Source organism: Silurus meridionalis, chromosome 20 (genome assembly GCF_014805685.1).
Source record: "Silurus meridionalis isolate SWU-2019-XX chromosome 20, ASM1480568v1, whole genome shotgun sequence".
In the NCBI taxonomy this organism is placed as follows: Eukaryota; Metazoa; Chordata; class Actinopteri; order Siluriformes; family Siluridae; genus Silurus; species Silurus meridionalis.
This window is the reverse complement of record NC_060903.1, coordinates 12219086-12237609: the sequence shown is the minus strand read 5'-3', so window position 1 is coordinate 12237609 and position 18524 is coordinate 12219086. Positions and strand designations below refer to the sequence as shown.

At 38.6% G+C, this 18524-nt stretch overlaps 1 protein-coding gene across 3 annotated transcripts in view; it reads left to right on the top strand.

The window, feature by feature from the left end:
* efr3a (EFR3 homolog A (S. cerevisiae)) overlaps positions 1–18524 on the top strand; it is a 75134-nt gene that overhangs the window by 12508 nt on the left and 44102 nt on the right. The window contains exons 1-4 of one of the 3 annotated variants that reach the window (XM_046876593.1): positions 2469–2654; positions 11785–11861; positions 14816–14943; positions 15268–15418. In XM_046876593.1, coding sequence (XP_046732549.1) covers positions 2561–2654; positions 11785–11861; positions 14816–14943; positions 15268–15418 — 450 coding nt within the window. In that variant the 5' untranslated portion in view covers positions 2469–2560. Of the gene's footprint in view, positions 1–2468; positions 2655–11784; positions 11862–14815; positions 14944–15267; positions 15419–18524 lie in introns of those variants that run through there. The other 2 variants (XM_046876591.1, XM_046876592.1) reach the window with 2 other exon arrangements.

Here is an 18524-nt window from a genome sequence, read left to right as displayed (position 1 = left end):
TTCGCAAAAGATTTTAAACAAACGTCTTTCACATTGTCATTATGGGGTTTTGTTTGTAGAATTTTAAGGAAAATAATGAATTTAATCTGTTTGAGTAAGAATTTTGAAAAAAGGAGCTCTGCGAATACTTACTGGATGCTCTGTAAGTAGATCATATTTTTAGGAAATTAAATTACAGTGGAACCCGCTTATCTCGACCTCGGTTATCTCGACAACCCTATTAAGTCGACGTTTTTGAAGTGGAACCGCCAAATTCTCGCTTTGTCTTAGCATTTTTTATCGGTTATGTCGACTTTTTTATGTCGCCGAACCCTGATATCTCGAGCACAAGGGGGGAAAAATTTGCCATTTAACGTCGGTTATCTCGGTGCAGCCGCAGAAGAACTCGCGAAAGTGGCGGAAAAATCAAGTCTTACAGCTGCTACAGGTGTTGTATTGTATACTGGTGAATCTCTGCTGTTAGTTAGTAAACATATGCCTTTTGTTGTTAAATGTTATGCGATGAACGGGAGGCGAAAGCCGCGCTTGGCAGCGCAGAACGTGAGATGAGCAGCAAAAGCATAGAATGAACACCGGCAGCATCGGGGGAATCCGCGATGCGCTTTGGGAAGAAAAGCGCAGCCGTTGAGAGAGTGCCGGTGGGAAGGCATGTACCGGGATACACATGAGCGATAACAACGACCGCCGTGAACCAACATATACCAACAATAACGGACAGTGAGAGTGTGGAAGTTTAAATAGGAGCTGGTGATGATGATAAACGAGCACCATATGTGCGCGATTGAAGCCGAGAGCTTCAGAGAAAGCGGCCGAGAAAGCACCTGACACGCTGAAGGGGGCCGAAGGGGGCGTGGCAGGTGGAGTCCTGACAGATAAACGTGTACTGTATGTATTTTTATAGCATGCCTTCATCAAACAAATCGCGGCAACGCTGTTGTGTAAAAAACCCTTCAAAAACACGTGCATGCACATTCTCATTTATTAACGCACATCATGTACATAAAGAAATTTCAAGCACGTTAATATATTGCCGCCATTTTGATTTTCGTTTATCTCGATTATTGGTTTGCTTTTTGGCGACCCCCTAGGACATCGACATAACCGGGTTCCACTGTATTAAATGTAAAACACAAACTTATAAACGCATATGTTACTTAAATGGGGTCTAACAAATGTAAAATATTTAATTACATTTTTCCATTTATTTAATATTATTTAATAATTTTTTGTGTTAATTTATTCGATAACTTTATTATTATTTTATTCAATATATTAAAAAGTGTATTGCATTAATTAGATGTATTCTATTAGATTAGTATAATTTTTTTTAAATAAAATATTTTATATAGTTAAAGAAGGAGGCTTTTTATTTTAAATAGTTTTGAAACTGTGTTTAAAATGTAAACTGTTGATGTTCACAAATGTTAATAATAATACTTTCTTTCGGCTTCTCCCATTAGGGGTCGCTTGTGCAACCCTAATGGCTGGGTTCGGTTCCCAGACCGTAAAACGAACCCGGGCCGTGGCGGTGAGAGCGCCGAATCCTAACCACTAGACCACCAGGGAACCCACAAATGTTAATAATAATAAACTGCGTTAATACAAAACTACGAGAAATGTAATGTTTTGCATTGCTGTCACACCCCTATTAGCATGTCTTTTACTTAGTCTTGCTAGACAGAAGTTGCCAATTTCCACAGGTGGATCTGGATCAGGAGTTGCGTAAAGTTTGGTTTATTTTGTAATTTGTTTTTGCTTATATTTGTATTTAAAAAATGAAGGACTGCAGATTAATTAGCTTGTTATTAATGGAAAAAAAGGAAAATTTTTTCAATGAAACAGGACTTCTGAATAATTGATACCAGGGAACAGTGATAGCGACATTAATACAAACATACAGACTACGCCTACATCCGGTTTCTATACAAATACGAGTATTTCAAGCTCTATGCAGATTGTGTTACACCCCTAATAGGCACACACACCGGGTGCTTAGTGTGTATTAAACGTCCTTATGGTAGTGGTTTAATTACGGGTTTCTTTGTATACCCATGCATCATTATAATTAATGTACTTTTCTTTTTTTTTTATTGTTATGTAGACAAAATGAAACTATGAAACGCCAAACCAAACACAAAATATTTTAGAATTGTCGAGAAAAGCATCTAGATTTCAAGACCTATATGTAGAGCAGTTTTTACATTTATTTTGTTTTACTATTGATGGCAGTTTACTTACACACACACACACACACACACACACACACAAACATTTTTACCTAACATTAAACGCAACTTTTTTATTTTTTGCCTGACTGGTTTGACCGCACCATAGTTAAGCGAGGACGCAGTGTCAGGGTTGTTCAGTTCGACTGTCAGTCACAGTAGAGGGCGGGTTTAAGGAGGTGTGGCATGTACAAATGAGTGCATGTGTCACAGGTGAACAGGTGTGTGTATGTCTTGTGTGCTGAGAGTTTGCGCTTGTAGGATAAGGGTTTAAAGCCGTTCGAAGCAGGTCGCACTGGAGCCGCTGTCGATCGTGGGACAGGTCGGAGTTCATCATGAGGAGGTACATGCAGGTGCCAATCACGGATGCGGATGTAACCTTCAGAAACAGCCATGCTAGGGACAGGACGGCCGTCTTTTCCACACTGGGTACTGAGTTTGAGTTTGAGTTTGAATTTGAGTTTGTGTATGAGTATGAGTGGGTGGGTGGGGGTGTGTGTGTGTGTGTGTGTGTGTGTGTGTGTGTGTGTGTGTGTGTGTGTGTGTGTGTGTGCAAGAGCTTCTTAAACGTGTTGATTCTTGATTCTTTTCATAGTCTGATAAAAAGCAGTTTATAGAGTTCTACACTTGTAGGCTTGGTGTGTCTGTGTGTGTTTGTCTTGTGGTAATTTGTTCATCTATTTATGCAGAAATATGATAAAAGCATATCTCGGTATAAATAGGATCATAAATAATGCATTACACATTCTCTCTCTCTCTCTCTCTCTCTCTCTCTCTCTCTCTCTCTCTCTCTCTCTCTCAATCTCCTTCTCTCTTTCAACCTCTCACTGAGAGTATCATATGCTTGATAATGATCAACCCCTATTTCCACTTCTCATCTTACAATACACCCCCCCACACACACACACATGCAGGAGGGTTTGTGATATTTAACAAATAATTTTAAATACTATTTAGTTTGCTGAACTTCACAAATCTCCAGTCCATTCATGTCCCTGTATTCTAGAAGCTGTCCTGAAAACGTCACACCACAGACCAGTGGTTTTGCATATGCCATTCAAATGGTCTCTTCCCGGAGGTTCCTAGAGAGAGTGACTAATGGAAAAAAGAATTCACGGTTCTGGAAGTCTGGTTTCTGACATTAATATTGTCAAAACAATTCCCAAACAGCATGCTGTGCAGTTCTATTACACAGTAGAAGTAAATGATGTGTGTGTGTGTGTGTGTGTGTGTGTGTGAGATAAGTGTGATATTTGTGTGTGTGTTTTTTTTAGTCAGGAAGGAAAGAGGTGTTAAATATAAGAGGAGCCCTGTGGCAGGTTAGATACTCTCCGATTTCTGCTATTCTGTTAATAATTAATGAATCACACACGGGCATGCACACACACACACACACACACACACACACACACACACACACACACACACACACCTATTGAACTATAATCCAACTTTTTGACAGAACACAAATTTGCAGTCAGATTTAGTTTGAACTGATATGGCTGTTTTTATTTTGTTGTAGTGTATGTTAAAGCCTGTTACTCATGCAATGTTGAGTTTTTTTATATCCCGGATAAGCAGCAGGGGCAGTGAGATATCTTGTGGACACATGCAGAGATCTGAGACACAAACTGACATTTGGCACAATATTTGGAATGTTTTTTTTTTTTTTCTTGTTGCCAGACATCATGAAGAATCGGCACACTATAGGACTAAATGAAAAGGTGCTCGGAGATGGCCACCACACTTGTGCCACTTGGGGAGCAATAATCAACCATGCTTAAAGAGGCGAAAGTGCACAGTAATGCTCAGGTAGCAGCACTGCAGATTTGCTGTAATAGTATGTCTCAGTATATGGAGGATATTCAACTTGGATTGCATGGCATGATAGGTGCTAAGAAATCGAGTGAGAGCCTCTCAAACCGTTATGTGTTTGGTAAAGAGTTGGCCTGAGGATTGGATTGATGCTATCCATATATTGGGCACAAAATGGAACACCCTACTAGCTCATCTTCAAGGGTAATTGATTGCGATAGAAATATTTTGGCAGAAATCCTGGGTTCATCTATACACTCAACCACAGTATCACCTAAACCAATCAATGTGTGCTAAATAAGCTTCGAGCATACAGTTCTGTTCACAAAATCTCAGGTGATTGCTAGTTTTTATTTAAGACGCTCCTTTTTTAGCTAAGCATATTGCATATGGTTATAAAGAGAAGTGGTCAACAGTTTTTACGATACTGAAACCGATATCTAGATTAGATCATACTTGCTGATACCTGATTAATCAACCGATGCTTTTTAAAATTGATACTAGATGAAAAAATAACAAACACAGCACTCCATGTAAAGTAGTACTGAACTTTATTACAAAAATAAAATAAACTGTGCCGAATCATGAACATGCGCTACAGGAAATAAATATGGATATATTATTTTATAAATATAATTATATTATTAATCATTTAGAAATAATATATATAATATAGCGCTCTCCGTGCCCCATGCTCACGTGTAAAAACAAACACGACGTGGGGTTAATAATTCGCCTCTAGAAGCCGCTCTTTTAAGGACAGCGGACCGGAAGCCGGAAAAACTATCGGTATGGTTTTTAGACGCTAGTTTCAGCAATCAACAAAAAAGGGGCTATTTAATACCAGCACTTGTGAAATCGTGGCCAGTGTGATGTCATCTGCGGTGCTGTAACATGCTGCAAGTGCCGCCACAAGATCTACACCAAAAGTAGATCCAAATGTGCCTTTTCTGGCAGACACTAATAATAAGGCAGTAGTTTGGGAATTGGGAATGGACCAGCTCCAGTCAAGAGGTACACTTTTCCAACAAGAAGGGCACAGCTTTATTTGTGGCATTTAAGGTCCGTCTGTAGGCCAAGCCCCAGGAGACTTGCCCTGCAGCAGCCAATAGCAATTCTAATATTTCTGTTAGGAGCTGGCGCACTACAGAGACATCTGGCTGAGCCTAATTTATTGAGCATTATAATATCAGCCATTGGTGTTTTTTTTAAGATAGTGGCTTACGGGCTCATTGAATTTAGTTTTACCTCAATAAATTGTGGCCATTTGGTCAGTATGAGGGACTTGTTTTTTGAGCTTGCAGTGAGAGCGAGCACATCAAGGAGACTGGATTTGTCCCGAATGGCTTTACTTCATGTTGAGGGTCTATAGGTGCTGGTGACCAAATAACAGGAATGCCCTAAACCCTCTAGACTGGAGGGATTGGCAAATTTTGAACTTTCTTCTCTTACACACAACTTTATATCTATCAAGAGAAAGAGAACATAATGCTTCTTAATGTCATTGCTGACTTTCTTCACTGTTCTTCAGCCGTTCTGAACTGCACTACACACTGTACACTATGCACATTAACAAAAATGCTTTGAGTCGCACAGGACTCAAAAAAAACACTTTTTTTTTTTATTTTTGCACAGACTCTTTGCTTTAGCGTACCTTTTACATTTTGTTTATTTATTGCATGCATTATTGCCTATGTTTGTGAACACTGCTGGAAGCTATACATTTCCCACTGGGATGAATACTCTGTCTGTCAGTCATACCCCTGCTGCTAAACCACCTCTGACTGGCCACAGTAATGTTTCGAATTAAAATACCCGTCATTGGAAGGCAAACATTCAATTCATTTTTATTTTTATAGTGCTTTTAACAATGGACATTGTCTCAAAGCAGCTTTACACAGATATTGCTTTAATAAAGAATGAATAAGATGTTCTTTATAAGTGTAAGTTTGTCCCTGATGAGCAAGCCGGTGGTGACTGTGGCAAGGAAAAACTCCCTGAGATGGCATAAGAAAAATCTTGAGAGGAACCCATCATCATCTGAGTGGCACCGAATGTCTATTCCTTAGAGCTAAATGATGTTTAGGTATTCAGTGATGGTGATCAAATGCAAGTTGTAGTCCTGAGTCAGTGTAGCAGACTGTTGACATTAAGTACAGTCCAAATCCATCCTCAAAGCTCCTGTGTTACTCTGTTATGTCAGGAAGATCCCCAGGTAGTTGATGAGAAACCATCCCCAGCTGCACAAAGTGGCCTCTAATCGAAGAGAACACCCTCCAGAGGCAGGTGTAGACTGATTAAAAAAGGGCTGATGTGGTTATATTTTCTAGATCTAGTAAGGACTCTTGCTGCTGCATTCTGAACTAACTGAAGCTTATTTATGCACTTATTTAAACACCCAGACATTAAAGCATTACAGCAGTCTAATCTAAATGTAACAAAAGCATGAACTATTTTTTTCTGCATCTTATAATAACATATTTCTAATTTTAGCAATTTTAGGCGATCCTGGTATTGTTATTCACATGAGCCTCAGAAGGAAAGACTAGAGTCAATAATCACACCAAGGTCTTTGACTGCTGTACACACTGAGACAGGCAATGCAGAGATGCTACGTAATCAGAAAGTTTACTTCTAGCTACATGTGGTCCTAGTAAAAGTACTTCCGTCTTATCGGAGTTGAGCAGAAGGAAGTGATCAAGCATCCACTGTCTAATGTCCTTTACACACTCCTCAACATTGTTAAGCTGATCTCTCTCATCTTGCTTTGCTAAAATATACAGCTGTGTATCATCAGCATAGCAATGGAAGCGAATACCATGTATATGTATAATTTCACCCAGAGGCAGCACATATAAAGAGATTAGCAGTGGGCCTAAGACAGATCCTTGTGGAACACCAAACTTTACCTTTAACTTTCTTCAGAGAGTGTGGAGAACTCACCATTTACATCAACAAACTGAGGCAAATAAGACCTAAGCCAGGAGAGAGCTGTTCCCTTTATTCCAACAACATTTTCTAGTCTAGCAGATTTTAAAAGAGATGAGGTAATGATCTGAAATAGCTTCAGACTGTGGAATTATGACTATATTTTTTATATTAAATTTAAATGTTAATATTAAATCAAGTGTTTGTCTACCACTATGAGTTCATTCCTACTGAACCTAAAATGGACACAACTGCTATTCCAAAGGAGTCTTCCCGATCATCAAAATGTATATTAAAGTCACTAAAAATGAATGCTTTGTCTAAAGAAGTAGCTAGATTTGTGATAAAATCTGCAAATTATATGAGAAAATCAGAGTAGGGCCCTTGGGGTCTATAAATAATAATTGATGGAATTGACTGACGAGACTTGCTTTCGGATGGTAAAAATTTTATGTTGGTGTAAAGAAATTCAAATGTGTTACAATTGTGTTTATTTGTATTTAAAAAAAATTTTTTTTTGGAGTAAAGCTTAGATTATCATTATAAAAAGTTGTGACTCCACCTCCTCTACCATTTAGACGGGGATTCAATGTTAATTGAATGTTTATCAGGTCACCTAAAGAGACTTTCTGAGAATTTTTACATTTTGGTTTCGCCCAGGAGACAGACACAGTCTCAATTTGGTGGACTCTGAGTGACTACTCAGTGCAGCTAGCAAACGGTTGGTTTAGCCTGTTTGTCTGCTTCCTGGCCTTGGCTCTGGATAGTCACTGGTTAACTTTTCCTGTTCTGAGACTATGGCCTATTCTACAAGAAATGAGAGCAACACCTTTTCCGAGTGGGATGAATGCCGTCCCGCCCCAAACAGGCCAGCCTTACCTTAAAAATTGCTCCAATTATCTATGAAGTCCACATTGTTTTTAGCGCACCATTCGGACATCCAGCATTTCAGTGACCATAACCTGCTGTAAGCTACATCACCACGCCACATTGGGATGGGGCCAGCGCATATTACAGCATCAGACAATGCATTCACTAATTTACACACATCTATAATGTTACTCTTAGTAAAATCTGACTGTTGAAGGTGTATATCACTAGCTCCTATGTTAAAAACTATCTAGAATCCTAAGCTGACCTGCTATGTCTGGCGCCCTGGCTCCCGGTATACCCCTAACCTGTGCTGCTGGTGCCCCTAAAGTTCCAGCTAATTTCACGTGCCTTAGAATAGAGTTTCTCCTAACCAGAGCTCTTTCAGGTTCCTTAGCGGGTGCTTCACTGAGGAGAGTAAACCCGTTGGGCACGTGAAGCGGAGAGGAATGGTGCTCCCGTGGGTGAACCTGAGCATTAGCTTCGGCTTTGGGATTATGCCGCCGAGTCGTCACCCGCTCGCCCCGCTGCGAGGGCTATAATGCTGGAGTCGGGGGAATGCTAACTTTATCTAGGGCAACAAGACTTTCCCCTGCAGGACCTGGAATGCTCTCAGAGACTCTGGATGCATTCTTCTAATGCCAGGATCTTCTTCGTCAAAGAGCTAACTAACTTTTCACAAATAAAATTAGCGCTAACGACGGAGAAAGTCTGACTATACACGTCACACACTGAATGAGCTGGATGCTTGCCATATTGGAGAAACTACATACCACGTAATGTGTTTACTTAAGTGTTTATTTGCAGTTCCAATGGAAATCGCTTTAGAACATCTGTGGTCTGGAACAATAAGGGCATAGAAACAGGTGTTCCGGTGTATGTACGTGCACTCATCCCGTGTTTCTTTGGCATACATTTCATCTGTTCTTCTTGGCATATATAGATAAATGTTTTAGGACCCAATTCGGCCTCCTCAAATTTAGATGCTAACTTTTATCTCTCAGATTCATACATCAGAGTCACAACTTGGGGTTGTGGTTTTATATTGATGAAGCTCTGAACTTCAAAATAGTTGCTGGTCAGTTATATTGTTCGACTGATCTGACTTACTTGCTGATGACTGCATTTCTCAGCTTTTAAAGCATTGTCACTTACAGTCAATTCTATCAATATGAGTACTGAGTCAGAATAGAAAATATTTACAAAGGTCTACGTCTGAACGATAAAAGCTCCCAGTTATGTAATCTTCACAATTCCAATTTGTTTTCATCTCCTTGTGAAGCTGTTTTTTTCTAAGATTTTTTATCTAAGTTGTAAGACTAAGTACCTTGATGCTATGCGAGCATTTCAAAATGTTCTTACTGCAGACGGATATGTCACAAACAACATGACGGTGTACAGAAGTGTCAACACGCAACATTTCAAACTATTGAATGCAGTTGGTCAGTCAGCATGATCAGCACTTTGCTTGAGGTTGTTTAGTCAAGTGACGCACTTTCCCCGTGTTTTCCTCTTCTGTTGATGGATACTTTTGTGTGTGCTTTTATTAAGTTTGTCAACCATGCTTAAAAAAAGATAAAATATAATACAAAATTGTATCGACAATTTTTGTTGAAAAAAATAGGCACAGACATTTTGTTCAGTTGTAAAGATATAAGCATCTAGAATATATAATTACATTTTGTATAATAATTAAATGATATATGCATAAATTAAATATACAAACATTGAAAACGATTATTTGAATGTAGTAAAGCCGCAGGAAGTTACTGTTATAGTAGACAAATGCTATCAAAAGAGAATAGAACAAAGCAAGTTAACAGGCTTGATTGAAAAAAATGGAAAAAATATGCATTGGTATACAAATGCATAATCAACAGTGAGTAAAAATTTTATTGTTTACTGCTGCTGTTATTTGCTAATTTTAGATGTATTGTTTGTTCACATCGTTTTAATTGAATCCATCACGAGGTCGCGAGCGAGCTGATTGCGCAACCTGATGCTTGCGAGCCACGACAGAACAGATCCAGTGTGACTTTCCCGAAGTTACCAAACAAACAGTTTACACAATAACACTTCAATAAACTACACCGTTTTCACATGATGAGGATTATACAGTTTTTGCTCACCGTGCTGATGTTCCGCCTTCATCCGTGACTTGGGACGCACGCTTGTTCCTGCTGCCGGTTGACCCTGTACTCTTTCATTTCATATTTGTGTCAACCATAGTTAAATGTATAAATCAAGGGCCCAAATCTGGTAGCTTGGTGGTGCCGGGGTTTGAACCCCCAGAGTCCTAAACATTAAGCAACCACTGCCCACCACTGCAATTAATGCAGGTTCACTATGACTCTTTAGGACTACAGTCACAAATGTTCTGCACTCAATCCTCAATCAGTGAATAGAAGTTAACAAAATAGCAAATTTAAAACTATAATGAAATCTCTGGTTATGCAATTTCACTTTTAAGTCGCATATTACACTGTTATAGAAAGGTGTTATTTGTAATAGCACTCTCCAGTGTCCCACCAGATGAGGGTGGTTTCTCTTCCTGGTTTCTTTTTCTTGTTTTTTTTTTTTTTTTTGTCTCAAAGTTTTTCCTCACTATTGTTGTCTCTGGCTTGCTAATTAAGGGTATAAACTTATAGTGATGCATTGGTCCATTAAAATTTTTGTATACTGAATCGGTCTTTCTATATCCACTCTTAAAAGCTCTATACAAATAAAATTCAATTGAATTCTCTGAGAATTCCGGCTTGCACCACTGCACTGAATATCTGATCTGTAATTTTGACCTTTAGTATGTATTGCGTCGTTCATTACTTTATAATTTAGTAAAGTTTCAGCGTGCTTTTCCCTTATAGATTCTTTTTATATTTCTAAAAAGCAGAAATGTTTTTTTTTTTTTCTTTTTGTGTGTGCACGCAGGTGTGGTTAAAAAAATTAAAAAAATTAACAAAAATTTATAAACAGCAAATTCAAGCCTTTTTCCTTCTGCTTCTTCCATCAGTTTGGACTAAATGAATATTCTGCAGTAATTAAAAACTAGCATAAGGCTGAGTTTTTAAAAGAGTGTAAATAAGGAAATTGTATGTATTTATTAACATTAGTGGGTGCATTTATTTTTTTATTCTGCTCGACTTAAAATGGTCACGTTAAATATTGCTACTTTCAGCTTCGTAATTACAAATTGTCACTGTAGTTTGTTCAAAGAGACCAGAGGAGGCGCAATCTGGGGTTTATCCAGCCGTGCACGCGATCACAGCATTGTCCTCTTAGCTTCATTATTTTTCTGCATATCCGAGCGCATAGTCTGTAACTCATCTCAGTTCATTTCACTGCATGAACACTGACCTTTTCATTCTTAGTCAGAAGGTTGTAGACAAGAAAGCTGGCATGAATGGCATACTTATGTATGAATAGTTCTCCAATTAAACACAAAACCACGTACACTTTGCAAAGGCAGAAAAACGGTATGATCACCATTACTGTTGAAAAAAGATGTTCAGTTGTCTGGCTGTGAAAGAAAGTTCAGAATCACAATGGATATTCTCTCTTTCTTCCTTCTTTCCATCTATCCTGCTGTCTGGTTATTATTTCTTTCTTTCTTTTTAAAAGATTGTCTGGCCAATAAGCTATTAGTAACGAAAATGACAAACACAGCAAATTCAAATTATAAAACCAAACAAAACTATACAATACATCCTATAGAAACTAGGTCTATTATTATTATTATTATTATTATTATTATTATTATTATTGCATTTGCCCCCACCATTAAAAACTTTATCTTAACATATTTTCCTTCCTCACCTCTTATTCTCTTCTTATATTTACTTATATTATTTATTTATTTTTTACTTCCAGTTTTTAATAAAAAAAAAAAAAACACACCAATGCGTGAAATGTGTATGAATGCACTCTGACCAATGTCTCCAATTTGCAGGTGTGTGTGGATGTTGCGGACGGTGTCGTCCCCGCTACAAGCGCTTGGTGGATAACATTTTCCCAGAGGACCCAAAGGTACCTCCTATGCACACACACACACACACACACACACACACACACACACACACACACACACACACACACACACACACACGTGTACGTCCACCTCTTACAGTAGAATTAGAATGTTTATATTTACCTTTATGGCATTTGGCAGATGCTTTGATCTCATTCATTCAGCTGAGCAGTTTAGGGTTAAGGGCCTTGCTTAAGGGCCCAGCAGCGGCAGCTTAGTGGTGCTGGGATTGAACTCATGATCACTTCTGATCACTAAGCTAGCACCTCTTTTGTTCACACTGAAAGTATTATAGTTAAGTGATTGGGAAATGTTTATGACCGAGTATATTTAATGCTTCCCCAAGATTTTGGAAAGTAACCCCCTTTACGAAGGTGTAATCTCTATGCTATGGTTAAGATTTTCCCAACATTCTCTGCCAGAAACTTTGATCGAGTTTCAAATACAGTATTTTTCACTGTCTGTTAATGTTTTACAGTGAAACCAAACTTTAGTGATTCTTGGATTGAAGGAGACCATTTGTTCATGTCATTCAAGTTATTTATGGTTTTTGTAGAGTGAAAAAACAAAACACTCAATTTAAGAGCGCTATTCCTATGCCATCTGTCCACCACTGATCAAAGTTAACCTTAATGGCTGTATTGAAGCAGATGGGAGAAATGACTGTCAGTTGCTATGACTTTCTCCATCTGATTAATAATGTAATCAAATAACCATAGCTTTTACCATAAATTTGATGTTTCAGTAGTTGTTTTAAAAAAAGGTTTACATTTCCAGCGTAAGTCATGATAGCCGTATTGGGTTTTGCTTGCAGTTCACCTAATCCAGCTAGAAATTCAATTACTAATTTATTCAAATATTAATTAATTATTTGTGTAGCTCTTTACAGAAATGAATAGATTGTGAATATACATTTTAACCTCATCAATTAGTCCCTATAAGTTTATCCCTAATGAGCGAGCCAGTGGTGACGTTGGCAAAGAAAAACTCAAGAAAGAAAGGCAGCCTCATCCTCACCTGAGTGACACACGAATGTCTATTGATTATAATTCCATCATTGATGGCGATTCGAATCCAAAACTTATTTTAGATAATTAGGTTTATCATAGAGACTATATATTATAATACATAATATTTGTCTGTAGATTAAATTCCTGCACTGCACTGTGACATCATTACTCAACTCATAATTGAAATAAATGTGACACTATTAAAAACTCATTGGATGCAATTCTGGATGAGTTTGGAACACAGGCAATAATGATGAAAGCCCTGTTTTGGCGAAGATTCAGCATTAAGGAAACAAATGAATATTTATTAACTATTTGGATTTGGAAATGCCTTTATTATTTTCATTATAGCTTTACAGAACACAGAGTACCACAACGCCTGACTTTGCTTTTCTCAAACAGTAAATGTCATGGTTTGACTAGTTTTTAGGAATAGCTGCATGCCATGGAGTAATGTACACAGGGATGCAATCAGAGACTGAAGCCTGATGGGTATCTTTCAGTTCAATTCAGTTTTCTTTTGTGTAGCACTTTTAACAATTAACATTCTCAGCTCTCAAAGCAGCTTTAACGAGATTAATAGGTTATAAAACATGCATTTATATGTCAATGCCTTCAAGTTTATGCCCAAAGAGCGAGCCAGCCGCAACAACGATGAGGGAAAAACTCCCTGAGATAGTATCAGGAAGAAACCTTGAGAGGAACCAGAGAGAGAAACCATCGTTATCTGGGTGGCACTGAATGTTCATAGTTATTTGCTCTAAATAGGGATCTGGTTGCTCAGTGGTTAAGATGTTGGACTTCTGATCAGAAGGTTGCTTGTTCAAATCACAGCACCACCAAGTTGCCACTGCTGCTCCCCTTAAGCAAGGCCCTGCTCAGATGTATAGATGAGATAATTGTAAGTAGCATATATGAGGAATTTGTCCATTTTGACTCCTTTAATACAAACTTCATATTTACATTAAAAGTTTTTTGTACAAGAACACACACACACACACACACACACACACACACACACACACACACACACACTTCCTTTCACTTGAGCACACGTTTAAGCATGAATGATATGTTCAGGGACATGCTGCTGACACTACATTAACACACTTTCACACATTTCCTTGATTGCTCAGGGAAGTTACATGCAGACTTGGTCAGAGGTTCATTAATGAAATTAGCAGCTGCAGAGCTGTGGGGCTTTGGGGTAATGTGTGTAAATGCTGCTCTAACAGGTTCGGCGAGAAGGACTCAAATTTTTGCTGGCCATCCTATAGCTTAAAAACATGTTTCAGTCACAGTTACAGCACCTTATATTGTTACTGTTTTTGGTTTTGTTATTGTCACACTTCTTCTATTTCATATAATTTGTACCTCACTTTTGCACATTTAAATATTTCTACTGCAATTTGTACTTTCCTTTTTACAGATTCAGTCATCCGTACTATTCCTAACTACTACTTAATTGTAATCTAGTATATTTAATCTTATATTTGTAGTGCTTTTTACAATTTTCTGAGCAGCCTGTCGGGTTTACATTTCACTTCAAGTTGTATTCTGTTTATAACCATGTTTGTGACGATGAACATGTATCTTGAAATCTTAAAAAAAAGGATGCATTTCTCTTTTCTTTGCTTTTGAACATTGTAAAGTTATATCTTGGAGATGGTAGTAAGTTTGTCTGATTTGAAATGCAGCACTGCGATAGTATTTATAATCCACACATCATTAGTTAGCAGTCTGAAAGAGTTCCCTCAGTAGGGATTCTCAGTGTCTGAATGACCTGATCCCCGCTGGGTATTTTAATGCCAGGACACCGATCAGCAAAATCCACTGAGGCAGAGAAGTGCTACACTGATGAACAAAATATCACAGTGCAACATGACAAACAAAGGTTTTTCCCGACTTATTCATTAATCTTCTCTCCAACTCTTTTCTCTAAGGATGGCTTGGTAAAGTCAGACATGGAGAAGTTGACGTTCTTTGCTGTGTCTGCTCCAGAGAAGCTCGACCGTATTGGAGAGTATCTTGCCGAGCGCCTCAGCAGGGATGTTGTCCGACACCGTTATGGGTGCGCCACACATACACACACACACACACAAAAATAGTGTTCATTTATTTATATATATATATATATATATATATATATATATATATATATATAAAATTGTGGATTATCTTAAAAATCTCGGAAATCTGCAGCGTGAATGTTAGGAATAACATTTTAAACTATGTTTTCAATATCAATATTTAATAATCACAGATTTTTGAACTCCAGGATTCGAGTTCTGGGGGGACCATTTTGTGTGTGTGTGTGTATGTGTGTTATATATATTAGTGCTGTTATATTCTGTACATGGAGCTGTATGACTTAAATGTGTGCGTTTGTGTGTAGGTACGTGGTGATCGCAATGGAAGCGCTGGATCAGTTGCTAATGGCGTGTCACTCACAGAGCATTAAACCTTTTGTGGAGAGCTTTTTGCACATGGTGGCGAAGTTGCTGGAATCCAGGGAACCAGACCTGCAAGTGCTCGGGACCAACTCAGTAAGTGTGAGGATGTGCTGATGGTGCTAAATGGGGCAACATGCTTACTCGATATATGGAGTGAAGAGAACGTATTCGAGCAGATAAGAACTACAACGTATACATTGAAAAGTTGTCTCTAGAATGGCATTTACCAGTTTGAAATTGGAGAAGCTGTGGATGAAGTATGTTGAACGTGGTAATAAATAATATGGACAAATGTTTGTGGACACCTGTATTATGTGTTTCATTTTATTCACTGATCAGTTAGATCTTTTTATAGTTAAATGTAATGTAGTGGAACATCCACAAAACAAGTTTGTTCGTGTTATCACTTACTTTATTACAGCTATGATGAGTCATTCTCTCACCAGCAGATTGTTCTGGTTCGATCTCTTGAATTTAACAAGGGATCAAATGCAGTGTGTTGTGTTACTGAGGGAAATTCAAAGCTTTATATATACTGTCTTTATTTTGTCCTGTATGCTGACACTCGACAAACATATTTACTCTATGGACAAACATTTGGGGAAACCTGACTGTTTTTTTTTTTTTTTTTTTTTTTCCATCTCATTTTACATTTAGTGCCTATTTACTGTTATAATATCCTCCGCTCTTCTGGGAAGATGTTCCACTAGATTTTGGAGCGTGCTTGTGGAGATTTGTGCTCCTTCAGCCCCAAGGGTGTTAGTAAAGTCTAATGTAGGTGAGGGGAGGAGGCCTGGGTTCCAAACAGCGTTCCAATTCATCCCAAATGTGTTCGATAAGGTTGAGGTCATAGCTCTGTAGCAGGCCATAAGATCTTCCACTCCAACCCAACACAGGGTCAGAGTCATGCTGGAACAGGTTTGAGTCTTGTAGGCGTGTGTACTTTTAAATAATTTATAGAAGACACCTGAAAGGAAGCTCTGATATACTTATTATCCAGTGCATCACTGTTAGCGGGGAGGATCAGTTGATCACAGTAGGGAATCCCAGTGGTTGATTAATTCACACTGGCTATTTTATTGCCGGGGACATTAATCAGCAAACAGCCATGAACACGAAGAACTCATTCATTCAAAATTATGATTAGTAATCATGATTAGTGATTTATGTTTAAGTGAAGTACCGTTAATTCAATAAATATTAAGAGTATTTTTAAAATTGTGTTTATTAATTTCATTTGAAAAAGGGAATTTACACAGATAACAGTGATGATTCAAACTGTTCAGATGATCTGTGAGCAATAAAAGGTCTGTTGTTCATCCTGGTTAAAGGCTCGAGTGTTGCCACGTCCACACTGTGCCATTTTGCCTACGGTTTGGCCGTCTGGGAAAAATTTTGAAAAAACAGATTCCTATAATCCTAGGCTAAAATCTGTAGCTTCTGATCACCGATTTAACGTGTTCACCAACAGCCGATTAATGGGCGATATATATATTTTTTTTAATTAAATTCTGGCAGTGTAAGAAGATTTCAGATTTTTTCCTGCAGTGTGACTTCTCCTACAACGACCGTCAAACCCAGAACCGATAGGAGCACCAAACCTGATTACGCAATTAGCCCGACAACTTCAAACCACCTCAGGGGGGATTTATGAAGGGAGAATGAGGGTCAGGCCTGAAAAGGAAGTGGCTTGAAGTGAAATACCTCCCTGGTCCGTAACGTCCTGTTTTGCCCAGCCACGTCTTGCTCCACACACGCGGGTCAGAACGTATCACAGATTTATGATGTAAAACTTCGGATGAGGTTTTTTTTGCGCAGTTTTTGACTGTAGCAGTTTGACTGCAGTCCGACATTATGACAGCTGAGATCCAACAGACCAACAAGCAACAATCACAAAAGGACTATTAAAAATCGCACATGACGTGAACACGCCAAAGATTTAACGTCCATTTATTAGCTTTTCTAATGCAATATTTAATATATAGACAGACAATAGACAGAACAAGTAAAACTCGACGCTAACAGCCGAGTCTATTGCATCTTGTGACATGCTGCTTGTATGCTAGAAATGCGCCTCAAATATGCTTCAGACTCGAGGAATTGTTTAAAGAAATGCTATGATCTTGACCCTGTTTGGATACATTCAAAAAACTAATCTGGTCATCTGATGGTTTAAATGATAATTCCATATAAATCCTGCAAACATTCAGCCCCTTTTAGAGAAATCATGCTAATTTTGAATCTGCGGAGAGATGGAGAGAAAGATCCCTCGACGTGAATGACCTTCACCTTCAGCGAGTGTTTTCTTGGTCAGATTTAATTCAGAGGGATCTAAAATAGTGTTCTGAATGGACAAACAAAGTGAGTAGAAGGTAGAGAGAGAGAGAGAGAGAGAGAGAGAGAGAGAGTTATGTGTAAATTGCTATGCTAATTAAAAACCAGAAAGGAAAGGAACAGAGGAGAGAACGGAAGGACTACAGGAATTAGCAGCTTGGTGGGTGGATGGTGCGAAAATGCGCCGCCGAGAGAATTGTGAGGCGTCGAGGTGTTTACTCTTTCTTTTCGCGAAAGGCTTCAGACAGGGAGCTTCGAGATTTTCCGCAGTAATGACGGAAGAGCTCGGTTCTCTCTCTCTCGAGGTCATTTGGAAAATGAATGGAAATCTGAGGGCTGCAATCGGAGTCTAGGAAAACATATCAATTATAAATAAACACCATCAATTATACACTTTCGATCCACTTTAACAGGGACACCTTTACACCTGCTCTTTTTACGCAGTTACAATCATTCAATCATGTGGCAGACGCACAGCACAGCACACACACCGCACATCAAACATCCGAACAGTTCAGAAACTGTCTGGGATTTTTTTCTAAACAGAACAGTCCCTAGAGTTTACACAGTATAGTGTAATATACTGTGAGTGGACACGCTGCAGGCTGAAGCAACTTGGTCAGAGGAAAATGGCCAGATTGGTTAAAACTGCTAAGCATGCAGGAACCTGTGGAATCACGGTGAGCAGAAAAGCATCGCAGTACACACAAAACGTTGGACTATAAGATGGCTGGGCTGGAACAGCAAAAGAGCTCTTTAGACTTTACTCCTGCCAGGAATCCGAGGCTATCATTGGTGCAACTTCACCCAAACTGGACCGTTGAGGATGAGAACAAAATCTTTTATCGTTCTGTGCCTATGAAAG